At 42.8% G+C, this 18,593-nt stretch overlaps 1 protein-coding gene across 7 annotated transcripts in view; it reads right to left on the reverse strand.

The window, feature by feature from the left end:
- LOC6636413 (myosin-9) overlaps nucleotides 1-18,593 on the reverse strand; it is a 52,320-nt gene that overhangs the window by 3,323 nt on the left and 30,404 nt on the right. For 2 of the 7 annotated variants that reach the window (XM_002059833.4, XM_015168403.3), the window contains 3 exons: nucleotides 14,373-14,441; nucleotides 3,685-3,737; nucleotides 1,690-1,759 (listed from right to left, as the gene is read on the reverse strand). The exons of 1 other annotated variant lie outside the window; for it this stretch is intronic. In XM_002059833.4, coding sequence (XP_002059869.2) covers nucleotides 1,690-1,759; nucleotides 3,685-3,737; nucleotides 14,373-14,441 — 192 coding nt within the window. Of the gene's footprint in view, nucleotides 1-1,689; nucleotides 1,760-3,684; nucleotides 3,738-7,429; nucleotides 7,908-14,372; nucleotides 14,442-18,593 lie in introns of those variants that run through there. 4 more of the 7 variants (XM_015168402.3, XM_015168401.3, XM_015168400.3 and 1 more) reach the window with 4 other exon arrangements.

The raw sequence follows: 18,593 nt of genomic DNA on the forward strand, positions 1-18,593 counted from the left end.
CAATTTGGTATCAAATCTTAACAGCCACCCACTGTGCGCCGCCTGGAGTTGGGGAGCTGGAAGTGAGTCGGGGGCCAGCCTTTGCCTGAAAAGATGCCGCAGTGGAGCGCAGTGAAGCGTCTCTAATGCAAACGCTCAATCAATTTCCACAAAAATAAAAAATAAGTAAGAGACGCACAAGTGAAGAAAATAGAATAAGAAGTTTTCTAGAGGAGAGTGCTCGACGAGGAGATACCCAGCTAAAAGCGAACTTTTACCATAGGGAAAACGTTATCTTAAATAACTTCAATGTTCGATTGCTAAAGATGACATTTAAATATATTATTATTCCAAAAATTCAAGCTCAAAGACAGAAGGAGAATAGATGTACCCATTCCCAAATGCTTTTCTCTCTTAACCATAGAAAAAAGTTAATCTTAAATAACTTCAATGTTTATTCCCCGAAAGCTATGACATTTTCAGGACTTACAGATAACATTTAAGTATTTAAATATAACGAAAATCCGAGCTCTAACTCTTAAAAAGCAGAAGATATGATTTTCCAGAATCAAGATATTCTTTCAAAATAGAAATTGTAAGAAATGAGATTCCTCTTATGTGAGAACCCATATATCTTTTATATTTTCTGTTATTGGCGAACATAGTTAATCACATAACAAAGTTGAAGACACCAGCTTCTGCCTATTAAAGACTTCCTTATGCCATTTCGACCCCATTTGCATTGGCTACAGGGTATATAAAAAACCATGCGCCAGCCAAAACAATTTCAACACGTAGTCTCAGCCTCAGTCTAAGTTGCTGTTGCTTTTTCTGTTTCGGTTTCAGCCGCAATTTTAGCCTCAGCCCCATCTCGTCCAGCCGGCCCAGATAAGCGACAATTTGTATGCGCCGAATGGGAGCGAGGGGAAACATTGTTCTTAAAAATGAATTTATGCGTTTATTTATGAGTTCGTTGAGACTTCGTCTTCGTATTCGCCTTTGTCTGCGTCTTCGATAGCGCCTCCCCAGTCCAGACTTCCAGACCCCAACCACGACTTCAAACAGTAAGCGGAAAAACTGAAAACTCTTTGCCACAGTGCAAATTGTATTTTCCACATGCTGTGCACTGCGAGGGTGGCTCAAGCAGCTCGAACTTGTGAAAACTTGCTCCGACTGTCTTCCAGACTGTCTGAAACTCAGCTAGAGCCTTGGTTTTTGGAGCATAGCTCGATAACTTTAAGAACTAGATAGACTTAGGTTGGTTAGCAGACTATCTTCTCTTATATATATTAAGATGAGGCATCTATTACTTATATAGCTCCAAAAACTGAAAGAAGTAAACTCTTTTTAATGGTAGAGTCTTGATCTTTGGTTCATACGAATAATGTGGGATATGCTTAGCTTGTGAGGTGAAAGCAAAGAGATTGAAGCTGAAATATTTGTATCTTCTAGAGGACCTCCAAGGAGGATACTCTAGAAACTTATTTCAATATCATATACAAAGCTTGAACTTGACAAAAGTTAATTTGGAGCCATGAAAAAACAAACCAATTTGCTAGCTTCTAAGGCTGATTACTTCAAGAACTCCCCTCGCAGCTTCTACTACAGCACGCAAAGCGCAACATTAGCAATGGCAAATCCAACCCAAGCCCCCCCACAAGCTGGAATAAATATAATATATATTTATTTATATAAATAAATGGTACATACCTGGAGAGCCTTGTGATCCCGGCATGTTTGCAGTTGTTTGCGTTCTTTGGATTTCATAATGCGATTCATGCTGAAAGCGCGGACGAGTTCGAGTTGGAGTGAAAGAGACAGAGAGAAGCGGAGCAAGCAGTGTGTAGAAAAGAGACAAAAAATAAATGTTGTATAAATGAAAAACTAGTTGTGCGTACTGTGTGTGTGTGAGTTTGTGTGTGGCAGATAAAGATTAACTTAAAGAAAACACTTATTGGTCAAAAGTAAGCGCGAATTTGAATTGGCGTAATTGGGTTTTAGGCCGGAATTTGAGCCAGCGTTCTCGCCTGTTTCTGCTGCCGACTGATTGATGGGCTGCTCTCGCAGGCCCGAGCCCTGTCGACTGTAAATAAATGCTTCCTGCCTGGCTGCTGCTGCCGGTTCCTTCGCCTTCTCCTTCGCCTTAGCCTTAGCTTTAATCTCTCCGGCAGCTGGCTTTCCAAGCCATTCGCTTTGGCCCCGGTACCGGCTGTCAGGGCCGCTGCTCAGTAATTTGGAAAATTGCATTCAGTGCCCGTTAACTTGGCTAACGCGAAGACCTGGCCCCGGCCCGGGTGCTCAGTTTCCAGTTCCCAGTTCTCGGTGCGTAATGGCGCTCAGTTCGGAGGAGGCGTTCTTAGTCACGAATTTGTATGAAATATTTTTCTTTTCCTTGGTTTTCTCTTTGTTTCTGCAGCCAGCGCGAAAACTCTTCTAAAATTGCATAATTATGTGGCGGAAAATCCACAAAAACAAGCACATACATTATCAAGCTGTGCAGAGTGTAGGGGAGGGGGGAAGAGGGGTTAATACAATTTACTTGCTCCTCGTGTAGTTTTCCAAATGGAATGCATAAAACATAAGGCTTTTGGCAACGCTCGTAAATATTTAAGTCCGTGGCCAACATATTATTTGCATAATTCCCTTATGTGTGGCTTTTTGTATTTTCATAAATAACAGCCCTGCTCTTTAGTAGATTTCGGTACGCGTATGATCAGTGTTGCGGGACGAGTTAAGTTATCGATTGTTTGGTATTGAGTATTTTTTTAAGGATGTATTTTTGCCTTTTGAATGTACGGGCAGTTTGTTTGGCTTGTTCGGTCGCCATTGTTTTAATCTTAAGCTCGTTGCTGTTGTGATTTAAAAGGCCGTAGAAGAAAATACTTCGGTAAGTTTCTGAGCAATATATATCTTAGTTTGAACCTATGAAATACGCTAACTCCATTAACATCGGAGTAACTTGGCCAGAGGCCAGGCGTAAGCCTTGCCGAGTTCAAATAGCAGCTCCACCTTTGGTTGGGCACGCGACAATCAAGACTTCGGGCTCGAATCAAGCATAGTTTTTGTATTCTCCCCTCTTATTTATTTATCCTCTTCCCGGGGCTGCGAACTCCAAACTTCCTGCGTGCTAAGCTACTCGTTCGTCTTTCTTTTTTATCCGAACAACGTAAATACGCGTATTTTGTAGGCCAGTGTGACCATATCAAGTATCCGTTGCTTTGCGCCAATTCTGTTGAAGTTTATTCAAGAGGTAAGCCTCTGATAAGCCGCTAGATAAGCAACTGGAATGCTTCGAATTCCACAAACAGACGAAACAATTACAGGCCACTTAAGAGCTTGCATAAACAAATATTTGTACAGCATTCCATTCAACAAGCCCTTCACTAGGCTATCAAATCTTTGATGCCCTACAAAGTGACCATAGAGGACAAGGCATGGGAAAAAACGAACTGTGCCGCATAGTTTAAAACTATTTTATCAAACATGACCATATAGGATAGTCTAATATTTAATTGGAATACACAAATAAGCATGGAGGTCGGCAAAAGAGTAGAAGAAATAATTTATGGTTGGTTTTGTTGTCTAGTGTAGATTGGTAAACAAATGAATATATAAAGGAAAACATGCTATTTAAGCTGAAATTTTCACACACAAAAAACAAACACACACTTATGTGTAAAATATATAGGAAAATTTATCACTTACTTCTCAATTTGCTCGCGCAGCTCCTTCTCGAATGTTGGTGACCCGCATTGGCTCTGAAAAAAGTGCATTTAAAAATAGTAGGGTAGGGGTTGGGGATGTAATTTATATATTAAATGAAATGCGAAAGGAATTAAGCACAATAAATTAGTGCACTTGGCCGATGATTAAGAACGACAATTTAATTGCCAGATATCACAGCGGCAATCAACGCCGTCGCCGACAGCTGATGGAAAGTGACAAAAAGCCAGAGAAAATGTCTAGATATGGCAAGCCGATGATTAAATACCCTATCCGACACGAGAAGGAGAATATAGTAGCTGCTAATTGCCGTGTTTGGGAATGATATTCAAGATGAAAACAAGAAAATTTGGGTCGACTTCTACTGGCTAAACATTTCATGATACCCTTTACAAGGGTATATAAACTATAAAGTGCTTGGTGGTGGGTCATGGGTAGGGCTAGGGAAGGGAGGGGGTGTGTGTGGGAGTTTAACTGAAATTGATTAGAGGCGCAAGAGGTGTGCCGAGGGCACTGACAGAGAGACACACAGACCCAAGCAGACGCAGCATCGCGTAACCGACCAGGCCAGACTAGAGAAAAGCTCTATATGGCAATGCGAGAATGCGGAACAGCAGCTGAGCTGCGCCGAGAAGGGGAGCGGAGGGGAGCGGTTGTGTACTCTGTTGCATGCAACAATAAATCAGCAGAGTCAACAACCGGCTGCCAACTCCTCCCGCGCCCAACTCAGCTGCTCTTTTGGCGTGAAATGTAATCGATAAAAAGTAACATCACGACGTGACGTGACGACAGCTCACAGATACAGCTACAGCTAAAGATACAGATACAGATACATATACATATATATCTATAGATACAGCTACAGATACTTGGCTGCAAGTGGCTGGGACAAGCGCTTGCAATAAATCGTTTTGGTTTAGTGCAAATATAATGAATGACAACAGCTTCTAGTGTAAATAAAATCTTCTAAAATGTTGACGGGCGAGCTTAGCCATAAGATGTATGTATGTGACAATATATAAACTCAGTTATATAATTACGACTTTATAAACAGCCAGACAATTGCGGCTCAAAAGGCCAACAATCGGAGAGCATCGATTTTGAGGTTGAGGTTTTGCAATGTTAATAAGGGGAAAGTGGGAAGATGGAAGGTCTTCCTCTCTCGCTGTTTTTCCCTTTCTCTGTTTGCAGTTTGAAGTCGAGTTTTTAAGCATAGATTGATAAGAGGAAGGGAATTAAAGTACTCAAGTCCTTTGGCTTTATATACTATATACCCTTACTACACTGGGAATAGCTCTTCTCCCTCTCTCGCTCTCTTTCTCTCTCCTCTCTGGCTGTCTTTCTCTCTATCTTCTCACTTGAACAATCGCAGAGTATCGATTTTGAGGCAAAGTTGAGGAGAGGAAGGTGATTAAAGAACTAGAATGCAGTTGCCTTTATATGCACACATTGTATACCCTAACTTCACTGTGGATAACTCTTCTCCCTAATCCATCTCAACTTCTTTAGCCTCACTCCTTCTCTCTCTCCCTCTGCCACCACTTTGTATGCTAATCAAAAATGTTGCCTCTTTCAATAGAAAATGTTTGCACATAGGAAAAGCCATTGTATACCCTATGTTTTCCTGGGGGGAGACAATAAAAAGGCAGCAGCACGCGCCACACAACAGACGGGCATCGGAAGCTGGAAGCTGCTCCCATTTGCCACCCTCCTCCCGCTTAGCAATAAAGCTGAAGCTCGCTCAGAATTACAAATATATGCAATAATTTTTATTAATTCGCCCAGGCATCAGGCAAACATAATACAATATTAAAATGCCGCCGCCAAAAATGGATTGTGGAGCAGGCGGCAGACGGAGCCCGACTGCCGTCCTTATCCACAGGCCTCCTCCCCAACTCCTCCTTCTCCTCCCACTCGCCATTCTCATCATATTTCTCGACGACGTCGTGACGTTGTGCCAGAAATCAGGCGCCAAATGAGTAGCCGGGCCTGCTGTGGCAGACTGATTGCCGTCCTCTGCGCGCCAGACAAGTGCTGCGAGAGGGGGGGGGGGGGGGGGTAATTGTATAAGTGGGGGAGGAGTGCAGAGGGCAGGGGGTGGTTGCCCCATCGCAGGCGCCACTTGTGCCACAGCCAGTGGCAGTGGCAGTGGCATAGAATGATGAACGTGTTAATAAAATTAGAGCCCAAACAGCACACGAAGAGCTGCTGCCAGTTTATGAGGGGCGGGAGGGGAAGGGTGTGTTGCGCCCCCCTTTTTCATAAGAAATGCTATTTTGGGCAACTGGTGCGGCTGTCAACAGCTGTTGGCTACTGCCTGCACCCACAACAAACAACAACAACAACAAAAGCCCCCACACAGCCCCAAAGCAAGGCGCATAAATATTCATTGCAAGTTTTTGCCCATAAAAAGCGAAGTCAGAAGAAGGCAGGGGGAATGCGGCTAAGAGGGGGAGGGGGGCAGGGTGGCAGTCCGTCCATTGATAAGCTCATAAAATCGAACCGGACTTTTGCTTATTAATTAAGAGCCTGGGCCCAACAAAATTTCCATAAGTTTCAATTAGCCGAACAACACACGAACCCAAAAAAAAAAAAAACGAAAGGTAAAAGTCTTCCAGTTGGAAGTGACCGACTGGCAGATGATCTGTGCACAGCGTCAAGCTGCAGTTACCTGAACAAACTCCCAAGTTCCATACATACGATAGCAGCCAAACATTATGCCCGCCTTAGCCAGGGTATAAAAAGCGCAGATGATTTAGGGTTGCAGAAATTAACAAAACAAATCCCGGCAACATGTTGCACTCGTGGCCAGGCTCAATGCCAAACCAAAACAACAATCACAGCCGATGCTTGGGGGAAGGCAGGGGCACATAAAAAATGCGTCCGAGGGGTGGCTTACGGGAACATTTGCACCCGCCGTGAGCAGGCTGTAATCCCTGGACAAGCCACCCCACTCACAGCGGGGGAGGGGGACCCAGTTTATTAAAAGGGTAAGGGGCACAGCGTTTGGCAAATATTTCTTCGCTGATAGATTTGTGTGCTGTGTGAGTGGGTGGATGTCTCAGAGAATTTAGAACCAGCTTATTATTAATTAACATGCAGATTCAACAGCGGGTGGTAAATATTCCGTGCTTGCAAAGGGGGGAACCATCAGCTGTCGATTCAATTGTGAACCAGCTTATAAATAATATCTTATAGAATATGAATTTATAAGAGGTTTTCCAAAAGTTGTAAGGGGAATACAATAGATTATATAGACAATTTAAATTTAAAGTACGCTTAGAACTGTAAAAAGCTACAACAGGGTTTGCATTTGGGCTTATAATTGGGTTTTAGAAAGCTTAAAAACAGTAGAAAATGTATTTAAATAAGCTCATTAAATCAGCCCCTTTTTAAATACTTTAATATTCTAAGAATATAAAATATAAATTTCAATCAAATATGATATAAATTTAACATAAAAAAATTTAGAACCAGCTTATTAATTAACGTGCCGATTCAGCGGCGTCTGGTAAATATTCCGTGCTTACAAAGTGGGAAATGGTTTGACAGGGCAATCAGAAATGGAAATATTGTTTTTATTACCCAGGCCCCAATAACAAGCTTTGCTTAAGATTTTATATTTAAAGTAATGTTTATCTTGAGGATAAGGATAAGAGGTCCACGCTGCAAGCACAAAGGTTTGCTGACACAGGAAAAACTTGTGCAATTTGTACGAAAATCTTACCATGGCTCAATATGTCAATATATCAATTGCCTTATTGTTGTTTATCTGCCGTAATTTGTGGAAAGTTCTTTGCTTTTCGGAGCTCACAAAAACCCGTAAAAAACAACAACACAAACGGTCAAAAGGCAAACCGCAAGCAACCGGTAGCAGCAAATGAACAAATGCACATATCTGTTATCTATGTGTGTGTGTGTGTGTGTGTGTGTGTGTGCGTGTGTGCCATGTAAAGTATACAAGCGACACAAAGGCGACGGCGAAAACGTAGCTGGGGGCGGTTACACAAACAACTTCAGCCTCGGGCGCTGTCCCCAAGCGTCATAATGTTTGCGGCGCACAGTCAAAACGTAAAAAAAAAAGAAACGGAAGAATAGAGACCCCCAAAACGAGCGTAACTTAAATTAGAGGTAAAGTTATAATTTCTATGGAAAAAACGAAATAAAAAGCGTAGCAGACGGCGCGACCGATACAAACTGGAGGGCAGACAGCCGGCGGAACACTGAAAAACGGGTAAATGGCCAGAAAACAACCCTCGCCGCAGTCAGCGAGAGCGACAACAGCCGGCGAATTCGCCGCAGGCAGAGAGCGGCTCGCTTCAGGCAGCTGTCGCTAGCTGGTTGAGTCGCCCCCCTTCCACACACTCACACACATGCACACACTGAAAGGCAGATCAGCATCAGCTGAGACCGGCTCAGTCAGTCTGTCATGTTGTCACACTCCCCCTACCCGACAATTGGAACGGTTTTTGATGTATTGCTTTGGCAACGAATTGGCTGTTTTTAATTTAATGAACCGCGACGGGCAGCAACATCAAACGTCGAGCAACTGGTGTGGGAAACGGAACTACAGCTGGAACTGGAACTGGAGTGTTGAGAGTTTGAGTTCGAGTACGAGTTGGACAGTTGGCAACAGCCCCTGAACCCCGTGCATTTGGTAAACAAAAAAGCAAACCTAACGCAGATGTGCCAGGCAGGGTTGACAGCTCCTAGGGGTGATCTATAGAGACGAGCGCGTCCTCAAAGTTCTTGGCAAACACTAAACGTCACTTTAGCAGGAGCTGCAGAATATTATGGGGTACGTTTTGCGCTCGCCCTTAATTCGCGAAAAATTAATTGCATTGCACTTTTTTGTCAAGGGCTTTTTTCGTTTCATAGGGCTGGGCACACAAAACTTCCGTATGAGCATATACTACATGGGCTTTATATATATATGTTTATATATACATATATATCTTTTTATATAGTGCGGTGGTAGTTTGCGCATTCATATTTCGTCTGGTTTGAGTGGACGTATGAATCATCAGTTAAAAAAACAGCCAGGGTCTTGAGGGTCAAATAAAGGGTATAGAAATTAACATGCATATAATGCGAACATGGGGTTGATTTGGCAAATCTTAAAGGGGCATTAATGCATGTGCAACAGTGTTGCGAAAGGCGTGCAGACTTAAAGCTTAGCCGACCTACCCTAAAAGTTCTGCAGGGGTTCAGTTTGTAGCATATCTCGAAAATGTTAACTGTTTCGAGATATTAAAAGTATTTACAAAAAAAGAATCAACTGTAAATAGCAGGTAAGCCCAAGGTCTCAGCGTCGGGCCACATGAGGTTGAGGTTTAGGGTTCAGAAGTGAAACGATTTTCTTTCGATTTTGCGCCATTGTTATCAATTAGTTATATAAAATAGGGTTTTGCCACCATTTTGAGAATCTCTCCCACTTGTTTATAATATGGCCAATGCAGCAATTAAGTTAAAATTGAATTATACGATACATTTAGTCTTTAACTAATTGCCTGTTAAAATGTGCCTGCAGACAAAAAGAATGCTTAATTCTCGCACAAGGAAAGCGCCGCAGCATTCAATCATGAGGCGCACACCATGGGGCGTCTTGGTGGAGCAGGAGGAGCGGGAGCAGGAGTTACTACTGGAGCAGGGAATCTCGAACTGGGATTGCGACTGGAACTGGTTGTAGCCGCTGGCGCGGCGCCTTCATTTCCGAGTGAGTGAGCCATCAAAACGTTTGTCACAAAAATTATTAGCAATTCCAAGTTCCAAACGATAATGATGATGTTGATGTTGATGTTGAAGATGATGATGATGTTGTTGATGAAGCTGTTGATCATGATGCTGCGGCACGTTGTTGTTAATATAAAAAAGTGCTCATGTTGCGACTTCTGCCGCCCGCCTCAAAGCTCTTGTAAGCGACCAAGTGCCACTCGAGCTGAAGTCTCTGCCTCCCAGAGGGTAACCAAGTGCTGCGCCCAGCGACCAAGTTCGTCGGTCGACCAGTCGGTCGTTGGGTTGCTCGGTCTGTCGGTCGGTCGGTCGGTCGTCGCCTTGACAGTGACAGTTTGATATTCTTTTCAATTCTGGCTGCCTCTCAGTTCTCAGACAGGCATTCCTCCTCCTGCTCCTCCTCCTGCCACTAGCTGCATGCAACTCAGCTTATTAAGGCGCAGATTTTCAATGGGTTCGGACGGCTGGGTGGGAGCCTTGGTCGGGGTCTGCTCTGCATCGGAATTAAAAATTGAGCACGTGCTGATGGCCTAAGCTTGGCTATTGTGTTGCCAGCTGAGGGCGTGGCCAAGAGCAGAGCGCGTGTTGGCGCATGAAACAGGCAAATGCAGTTGAAGGGGGGTGTGAGGGGAGGGGGGGGGGAGTGGATGGTCCACATCAAATAAATTGGCGAGCAAATTTTGGCTTGGATTGTTTTTGCTGCCTTCAGTCGACTTCATTAGCAAATGGCCAATATTTGGGAACCGGCTAAAAGGGGAAAATGCGCCGTTTGCATTTTCCGCTGTTGATTTATCGCTGATGAAAAGCACACAGAGAAAAGCACAGGGAAAAACAAATCCGAGTCAGTTTTTCTGACACTCGCCGGATATTTTGTTTACACATTTCTTACATTTCCAATTCCATGGCTAAATATTTGAGCGCGATTTCCATGCCCATTGTGCGAAGGGATTAAATGTCACATAAGCCGCTTGGGAAGAGCTCCCCGAGATTCTCAGGCTCAGCTGTTTGTAACAAAATAGCCACAACCCAGACCAACAGGAACAACAACAACAGCTGTCAGCATTTTGAGTTGGGTTAAGAGTCCGTCGCCGAGCTTGTGGAATGGAGCTGCACAACTTTCAAGTTGTCCTTGGCAACGAGTCGAGTCCAAAGCGAAGTATTTAGCCAAGCTTCTGCAGTCACAATTGTGATCTCCTTCCAATGCGCTTTGGGTTTGGACAACAACAATTGATACCCAGCTGCGGGTTGAGGTTTGAGCTCATCGAAGTAGCAAAAAGCAAAAAGCTGACAGTTTGCCAAGCAATGCAATTACTTAAATCATTTTCTTGGGCGAACTTAAAAAGAAGCTGAAGCTAGAAATGGGATTTACAAATTTATGCTTGTCTCTCAAATCAATATGCGAGGACTGACATCGGGTTGAGGGGCTGCCTCCTTTCAGGATACCTTCAAGCGCTCACCGACAAGTGCATAGCTTGCCGGACAGGCTATAAATTTCCCTCACCTGGTGGCTGTTTTCGCATCACCATCTCTTTATCCTACTTTCTTCACACTCTTTGTGTCTAGTATAGATTTCTTTACTTTATTAATTAGTTCTTTCTAAAAAATAACAGCCTTCCCTCGTGTCGTTGATGCTTTTAGAAACTTGTGTATTCTAATTGGGCTTTTAGCATTTAATTTTCATAACTTGACTTCTTAAATAATAAGGAAGACACTCGCTTTTGTCGACTATTAATATATAAATAAAACACAATAAATGATAATATATCAGGATGAGGCAGAGATCAATGAGATCAATAGTTGAATCACTTTCCATGTGCCCAATCAGAAGAATAAGACTTTATATTATTAAAAAAATTAAGAGTACTCTAGTCGGGCATGCTCAGCTAAAAGATACCCTAAGGCCCTTGAATAACTTCGGCCCTTAAGGTCCGATCTTTATGAAATTTTCAAAGCTTACGACTCTAAACTGTGTGTACATACCAAAGCTTCAGACTTTAATTTATTTTGTTTTAATTTGCGGGCAAATGGGAAGAGAAGTCTGAAGAGTGAACTATTTGTAATTTGTATAAACTAAAAGAGAGCTTACATGGGAAGTTAGGTATATCCAGTTCTTAAAATCTTCGAGATGAAAACCATTTTTGAAATTAGATTTTAATCGATATCGATTCATATTCATATCGATATTAAGAAACTGGGATTTAATTCTAAACCTCCAAGAGTTCCAAAGGACTCGGTCAGACATTTATGTTGTCTAGAATATTCCATTTAAATCAATATTTCCCAAGATAAGCTAAGGGACTGCAAACTATTTCAAATTCATACAAATTGCGACCAACAACAATTTGCTGTGGCCCATTGCACATTATTAATAATCAATAAATCATCATTTGTTTGGGATAAAATTGAGTTTGTGGCCAATGCTGTGCGGTCTGTGCAGCCAATCAATTGATAATGTTGCATTTGATGTATGATATATGCATATATATATATATATATATGGCGTAAATATGTATATATACGAGCTGTAATTGGATGCGAATCAATTACAGCTTGACTAGAAGTAATGCGAGTACTTGCACAAAGTGCTTTAACCAACCCCTCCGCTGTGGATTGTGCCCCTTCCCCCTTTTGACAGCAACTTGCCCAAATTAGAAACAGATGATGATAATGATGATGCTGATGATGATGTTGATAAAAGCATGGCGAATCATAAGATGGATATTCATTGAATCGTAGCATTTATTGCATGCCACATGGCCAGCAAAGCTCTTTGCCACACATAACACGCCCCTCTCTGTGCTTCTCAGTGCCACAACATTTTGCAACATTCACACTTTTTGGGCGGCTGACTTGTCATTGCCACTTGCCTCCTCCTCCACTCCTCCACTCCTACTACTCCTGCTCGTCGAGCCAGTGATATGCCAATAACAATAAAGCACACACCCAGCGGGCGTGCCACAGGCAGCATGAGGCAGGAGTCAGCCGCCAAAACTATGTCTAAGTGAAACCAAAGGACGGTGGCAATGGGCGACAACGTCGAATGGAGCTGGGAGCTCTAGCTGGGAGCTGGCAGCAGCATAGTTAATCGTTATTTACAGACAGATAAAGTGCAGAAATATTGTCGAGCAGCAGACGTCGAGGAAACGGTAGCTCATGTATCTCATGCGACCACCAAATGTCGAAGTGGAACCAAGAAACGAAAAAAAAAAGCGAAGATAGAAACACCAAGTGGTGAAATATGTAAATGGATTCGACGAAGAGGAGATACCCTTTTGAATTATAACATATGTCGAAGTGGAACCAAGAAACGACAATAGAAACATATTCTTCGACCGATTATTTCTATATGATATAGAAACGAAAAACAAGTGAGAAACCAAGTAAAAATGTTGACAGGGTTCATTTAAAAAATTAACTTTCGTTTTCGTAGACAAACTTAATAATGATTCAATAGTTCCGACAAGAACTATATGAATAGAAACAACCTCCGTAGAGTCTTTGAAACACATCTTGAACAACAAAATAAGTTCGACATATAGAAACGTATTCTTCGATCAAACATTCTTATGACTTCCTTAAGATATAGCTGTAATATAGAGCTGAGATTTGGCTCGGCTTTTAATCAAGAATTCGTACACTTTATGGTGTCTTCCTTTCGTACTACTCTTCTCAGCAAGAGTATTTGGCATAAGAATTCGCATACGGGCAACGTAATCGGATTCCCATGCATGAGCCCAACAGGCGGAGGCGGAGGCAGGCCGCTTGGCGCAGCGATAACGAGCTGTAGTTAAAGTGTGGGTAAGGGGGAGTGGGAGGTAGGCAGAGAGGGGAGGGTAGTCAGCTGGGCCATTGCCATTGCCAATGCCATGGCTCGTAAATTTGCGCTTTTGCCAGCCCAAAAAGCAGAGCATAGAAAATCAGCGAACAGGCAAAAACCAAAAGCCACGCCCACAACGAAGTACAACGGGGGGCGGGGGGAAGGAGGCTTCTGCCTGTTTTTGTCTGCGGCACTTCCTGTGGCCGGACGTCAGCAATTTCTTTGCGGAAATCATTGGCCAGGAGCAGAAGCTAGCGATGACTCTTTGGGCCGCATGCTGCGCCTTTTCACACGATAAACTCCGTTGTAACTCGTTGGCCATTTATTTGGGCCAAATACTGAGCCCGAAGGCCTGTTATCAAATTCAATTACCTAAAGCCGGAAATGCGTATGCCTAGCTCGTAAAACTGCCGCCCCAAAAGATGACTCAAGATGTGCCATTTAGATAGAGATTTCGGTTCGAGTTGATGGGCAGAAAAGGTGTTTGTCCAAAAAAAAAGGGTCCAAAAAAGCTCAAATGAAGTTAGTCTAAAGCAGATCCGAAGTCTAGAGTGCTTTAGAGCAATAAAAAAGGGCCGACAAGTCAACCTAGTTGGCCAGTTAGACCCGACGTCAAAGACAAGTTAGAGGCCCAAATGTAAAGGCGATTCCAGAAACTTGATTCAACACACACAGCTGGCATGTTTTTATAATTTCATTTGTAATTGAAGCTTGTAACTTTTAATTACCGTGGCCCAAACCGAGGCGACCTTGCTTGACCAAGCAATTGGTTGTCGCTCGTTTGGCACATATGCAAGGCATGCCCCAGCCCCAACCCAGTTGACCGCATAAACCACAAGGCAAAATGCCAACGGCACGATTAATGACCCCATATGGCAACGCCTACGGGCAGCACAAGGGAAGGGTTGGATGGTCACAATTTCCATGTGAATCAATTTGAATCCATAATACTTTAGTTCAGACGCTTGGCCAGCCCTGACACCCTGCCAACACTTGCCCCATTTTTGACCGCACAGGAAATGAAAATCGTTAAGCTCTGGCAACGCTGTCGTTATTGTCGTGGTCTGGCCATATCCGGCATTGGGCTATTGACGGTTTTTGAATATAGTTAGATACTCACTTTTTGGAACTGCTCCTGCAAACGCAGCAGCGCGCCTTCGATCTCAATCATGCGCTTTTCCAACAATTCCTGCAAAAACAACAAAAAGAAAACGCAAACTGAACAACAAAATGCATTTTTTTTGGCTAATATGGCAACGATATCTGAGTTCAGATAAACCCTATGAAAGAGAAAGCAGTGCATGGATATGTGACGGAGTGCGAGAGTGTGTGTGCGAGTGCGTGTGTGTGTTGGTGTGTGTATCAATAAAAGTCCAATGAAACCAATGCCAAGTATGCCTAATAAGTGTGTGTAAATGTTGTGTGTGTGTGGGTGTGTGTGTGTGTGTGTAAGCAAATGTTGACAACAACCAAAGATTGTAATTATTAACACTACATTAAAGAAAGCAGCTGTCACAAATTTAACCAAAAGACACAAGGTATACGATTTTAGCACTATTAGAAAGCTTACTTTATCTAACGATAACTATCAGCTAGTTTACACAAGTCTCCGTCTTAAATTGGTTGTTAAAGTGCTGCCCATTTTTTGTTAGATTTTCCCCAAGTCGTAAATAAATGTGATAGATGGTCACACTATCGATTTGATTATTAATCGAACAGCTTGCAAAGTGCTGCCAACTTAAGCAAATGCAGTGCTGCAAAAATTGCGCATTTTCTACAACAGCAGTTTACTGGAGCATTTGAAAATATCTTAAGAAAATCTTTAAATTTATGTAACGAACGAATAATTAAACTAAAACTATTAGACAGTTACTTAATAAAATATCAGCCTGCGATAAGCACTTGACAATCGACTTGGCATTTTATCGAAAAGTGCTGCCAGTTTGGCAAATGCAGCGTTGCCACATAGAGATAACGAGTTGTAATTTAACTACTCGTCAACTAACATGAACTTTAAGTGGAACATGAGAAAATGGATCGAAAAAAGTTGCCGAGATTGTAATATGTTAAGCGATTTAAATTAATTTACGAGCTTGTGAATGCCGAAATGGCTTCAAGGTGCACAAATACCAAATTCAATGAACCTATTTTTATTTAGTTTTTAGTTTTTGAAATTTTGTATGCACAACAATCGAGTTGCACAAGCTGCACGCGATGCGAAGGTCTGCAACCTGGTTGCAGGTGTGCATGGCCAATAATTCACCTGAGAGTGTGTGGCATGCAACAAAGTGTGGCACGAACAGAAAATCACTTGCCGCCAAAAGAAAAACGAGATCTTTTGTAAAGGCATTTTTTTTCGGTGCTGCTAGCACAATGGATCCCCACATACTTATATATTTTTACGGGCAGGTGGGCGTAAGCAGGAAGTGGGAATGACAGTTTCATAATTGGACTTAGAGTTAGACATTTAACGGGCAGTTGTCGCCAACCGCAGCTTATTAGCCACAGCCGGAGACATAGACACAGTCCAGAGTTTTTTTTTCGACAAAGTTGCGGCTTCAAAAAACGGGCAGCAAATTTAAATGGGATCGTTAAAACACAAGCTAAAAGCCCAAGACATAGAACAGGCAGCCGAAACGGAGGGCAAACTAATAAAGAAAATAAACAGAGAGGGGTAGAGAGAGAGAGAGAGAGAGAGAGAGAAGCAATCGGTCAAATCGTAAAACATTTTTCTTAAACACTAAAAACTAGTTGGGGGAAGTTGTAAAAATAATATTGTTATAGCTTGAAAAATATATGCATTATATATATATATTCTTTTTTCTTCATATATGTGTATAGACAAATTGGTTGACCGCTTTTGGTGTTAAAGAAATTAATAAATGCCATAAGTCGAGACCCCGTACACACACATATATATATATATATATATATAAATCTCTGCAAGGCCCATTCGAGTCGAGCCTGGCTTTAAGAATGAATGGGCCATGATTTGTGGCAGGAAATTACGCAGACGTCGAGTGGGTTAAATGGAGTCCATTTCATGGATTCACGAGCTACGCATATATAAATCTATATATATATATATTTTTTTTTGTATATGTATCCATATATATATATACCTCCATATACACATTCACATTGAGCTTGTTTTGTTGTAAATGTTGCGCTTGATAAATACTAATGCGGGCCTAACCTATTTGCAGCTGAGCTGAACAACATAAAACTTCAGTCTAGTGTGTGTGATATCCGAAACACAGTCTAAAATAACTACAACTCTAACTTCTTGGGAATTAGTAGGTTAAGCTCGACTAGAAGATACCCTGTGAGGAGAACTAAAGCGAGGGAGAAGAGCAAGAAAGTCATGGCTGCAATACAGACAGTTTCGTAAATATAGATTAAAGAGAGAGAGAGAAAGAGTGGAAAAGAGAGAAGTTGAGGAAATCAAAGCTGAAATCCAGAAAAACGTTCTTAAATAACTTTCAGGATCGAAAGAGAGGGAGAGCGAGATTGCGGGAGATATAGAGAGAGAAGTTAAGGATATCAAAGCTGAAACCTAGTAATAGTTCATTAAAGAACCTTTAGAGATATAGAGAGGGAGAGAGAGAGAGAAAGAGAGGCGACTTCATGACTTCTCCGACTCCAGTAGCTGATCAAGAATATATATATAAAGTAATTTTGAGCTACGTTTGAGTCTAAAGCTCTTACTCCTTGAGGTCTAATGCAAATATCTCGCTCAGCTGCATCAGACTGGACTTCTTTATGAAGTTGCACACATTGGCGCAAATTTATATGCCCCCCTTCAAATACATTTAATGGTTCTAGGGTATACACAAGAAAAAAAAGCAAAGCTACACATTTCGCAGAACAAAGGCAGCAACAGACGGCAACAACGAGTGCTGTCTGCTGCGCATGTGCAACTGCAACTGCAACAGCCACAGCCAGAGCCACGATTCAAGAGGCAAGAGGCAACTGCAACAGGCAACAGCTGAGCAGAAGGCGAAACTGAAACCGAAACGCGATGCGATGCTAGTTGAGGCGATGGCCAACAAGCTGGCAAATAAATAAACAAACAATGATGCGGGGCAGGCTCTAGAGACGAAGTGCAAACGTTGCACATAAATTGCCGCACGTTCAATGAACTTTCTCAATCAGACGTCGCACAAATGCAACTGCAACTGCGGCGCGAGAGAACGTGACTCGGTTCTGATGACAAGGCTGGGATGCAGTGCAGCAGCAGCAGCAGGTCCATTGTATGCGAGCGGCATAATCAAGATGCCATTAAGTGTATTTGAAGGGGTGAAAGGGGGGAGGGAGGGGGGGGGGGCAGAGCAACTGCAGCCAGTTGTGAGTGGGTGTCGCCTATTCCACTGGGAGAGAGTCGCACAGTGTGTGCGAGCTGCAAATCCTGCTGGACCCAACTCCCTTAGGGTTTGGTTCGTGAATCTGTTTCAAAATATCCAAACATCCAAGGTTCGATCTAAGTCTTATTTTTCTTATTTTTCCTACTTCTTATGGCTGAGAACCCTGAACTTCGATTAGACTTCCAGACTGCCTTATGTTTGGTTTGTGACCCTGTTCTTACACATAAATAAACCAAGGGGTTGCGAACCTAGAACCTATTCTTATGCATCCATAAAGCAAGGATTTGGTCTAAGTCCCAATTTATTATTACGGTTCCGTTCGATTCCACTCTGCAGCCTTAGTGGCAATCGCGACACCCATCAGCCCCACTGTGCGGCGGTCGCCAGGCTCAAAGGCTGGCTCAAAGGCAGCCTCAATTAGCAGCAGCTGCCTACATGCTGGGCCACTGCTTAGATCCCCCGAGACGAACGCGTCAGATTTCTGGGAAACATTACAGCATCAGCTGGCAAGCATTTACATAGAAGATTTTGCTCAAAGCTCATTTGCAGCCGCTTATGGACCCTGGCGTGGACGTGTGTTCCCCGGCTGGGCCATAAATCAAGCGAGTACTGCTCCACTGCGCGCCTGCGCCATACTTAGCGCTATTAAAGCGTCACGGAAGTCGAAACGTGATCGTTGCGAGCCGTCGCACCTAGGCCCCATGGTCGACCCAACCGCGTTTATGGGAACGTTTAGCTAAACGGGGTCCAAACGCGGTCTAAACACGGTCTAAACACTAGTTGGCCTGGGAAAAGTAGAGGAGTTGACTAAGCAAACTAGCTGAATATAGCTGAAAAATTCAGCAGAAAAGGCAGTAGCTCGAATGATGTTGAGTGCACACAAATGATTTAAATGAATCAACTGCATCATTCTGAATGAATCAACCAGTTGCAGCACCTACAATTGCAAATGAATAATAAGAATTTGCGATTGACCA

This window comes from Drosophila virilis, chromosome 5 (genome assembly GCF_030788295.1).
Source record: "Drosophila virilis strain 15010-1051.87 chromosome 5, Dvir_AGI_RSII-ME, whole genome shotgun sequence".
Classification (NCBI taxonomy): Eukaryota; Metazoa; Arthropoda; class Insecta; order Diptera; family Drosophilidae; genus Drosophila; species Drosophila virilis.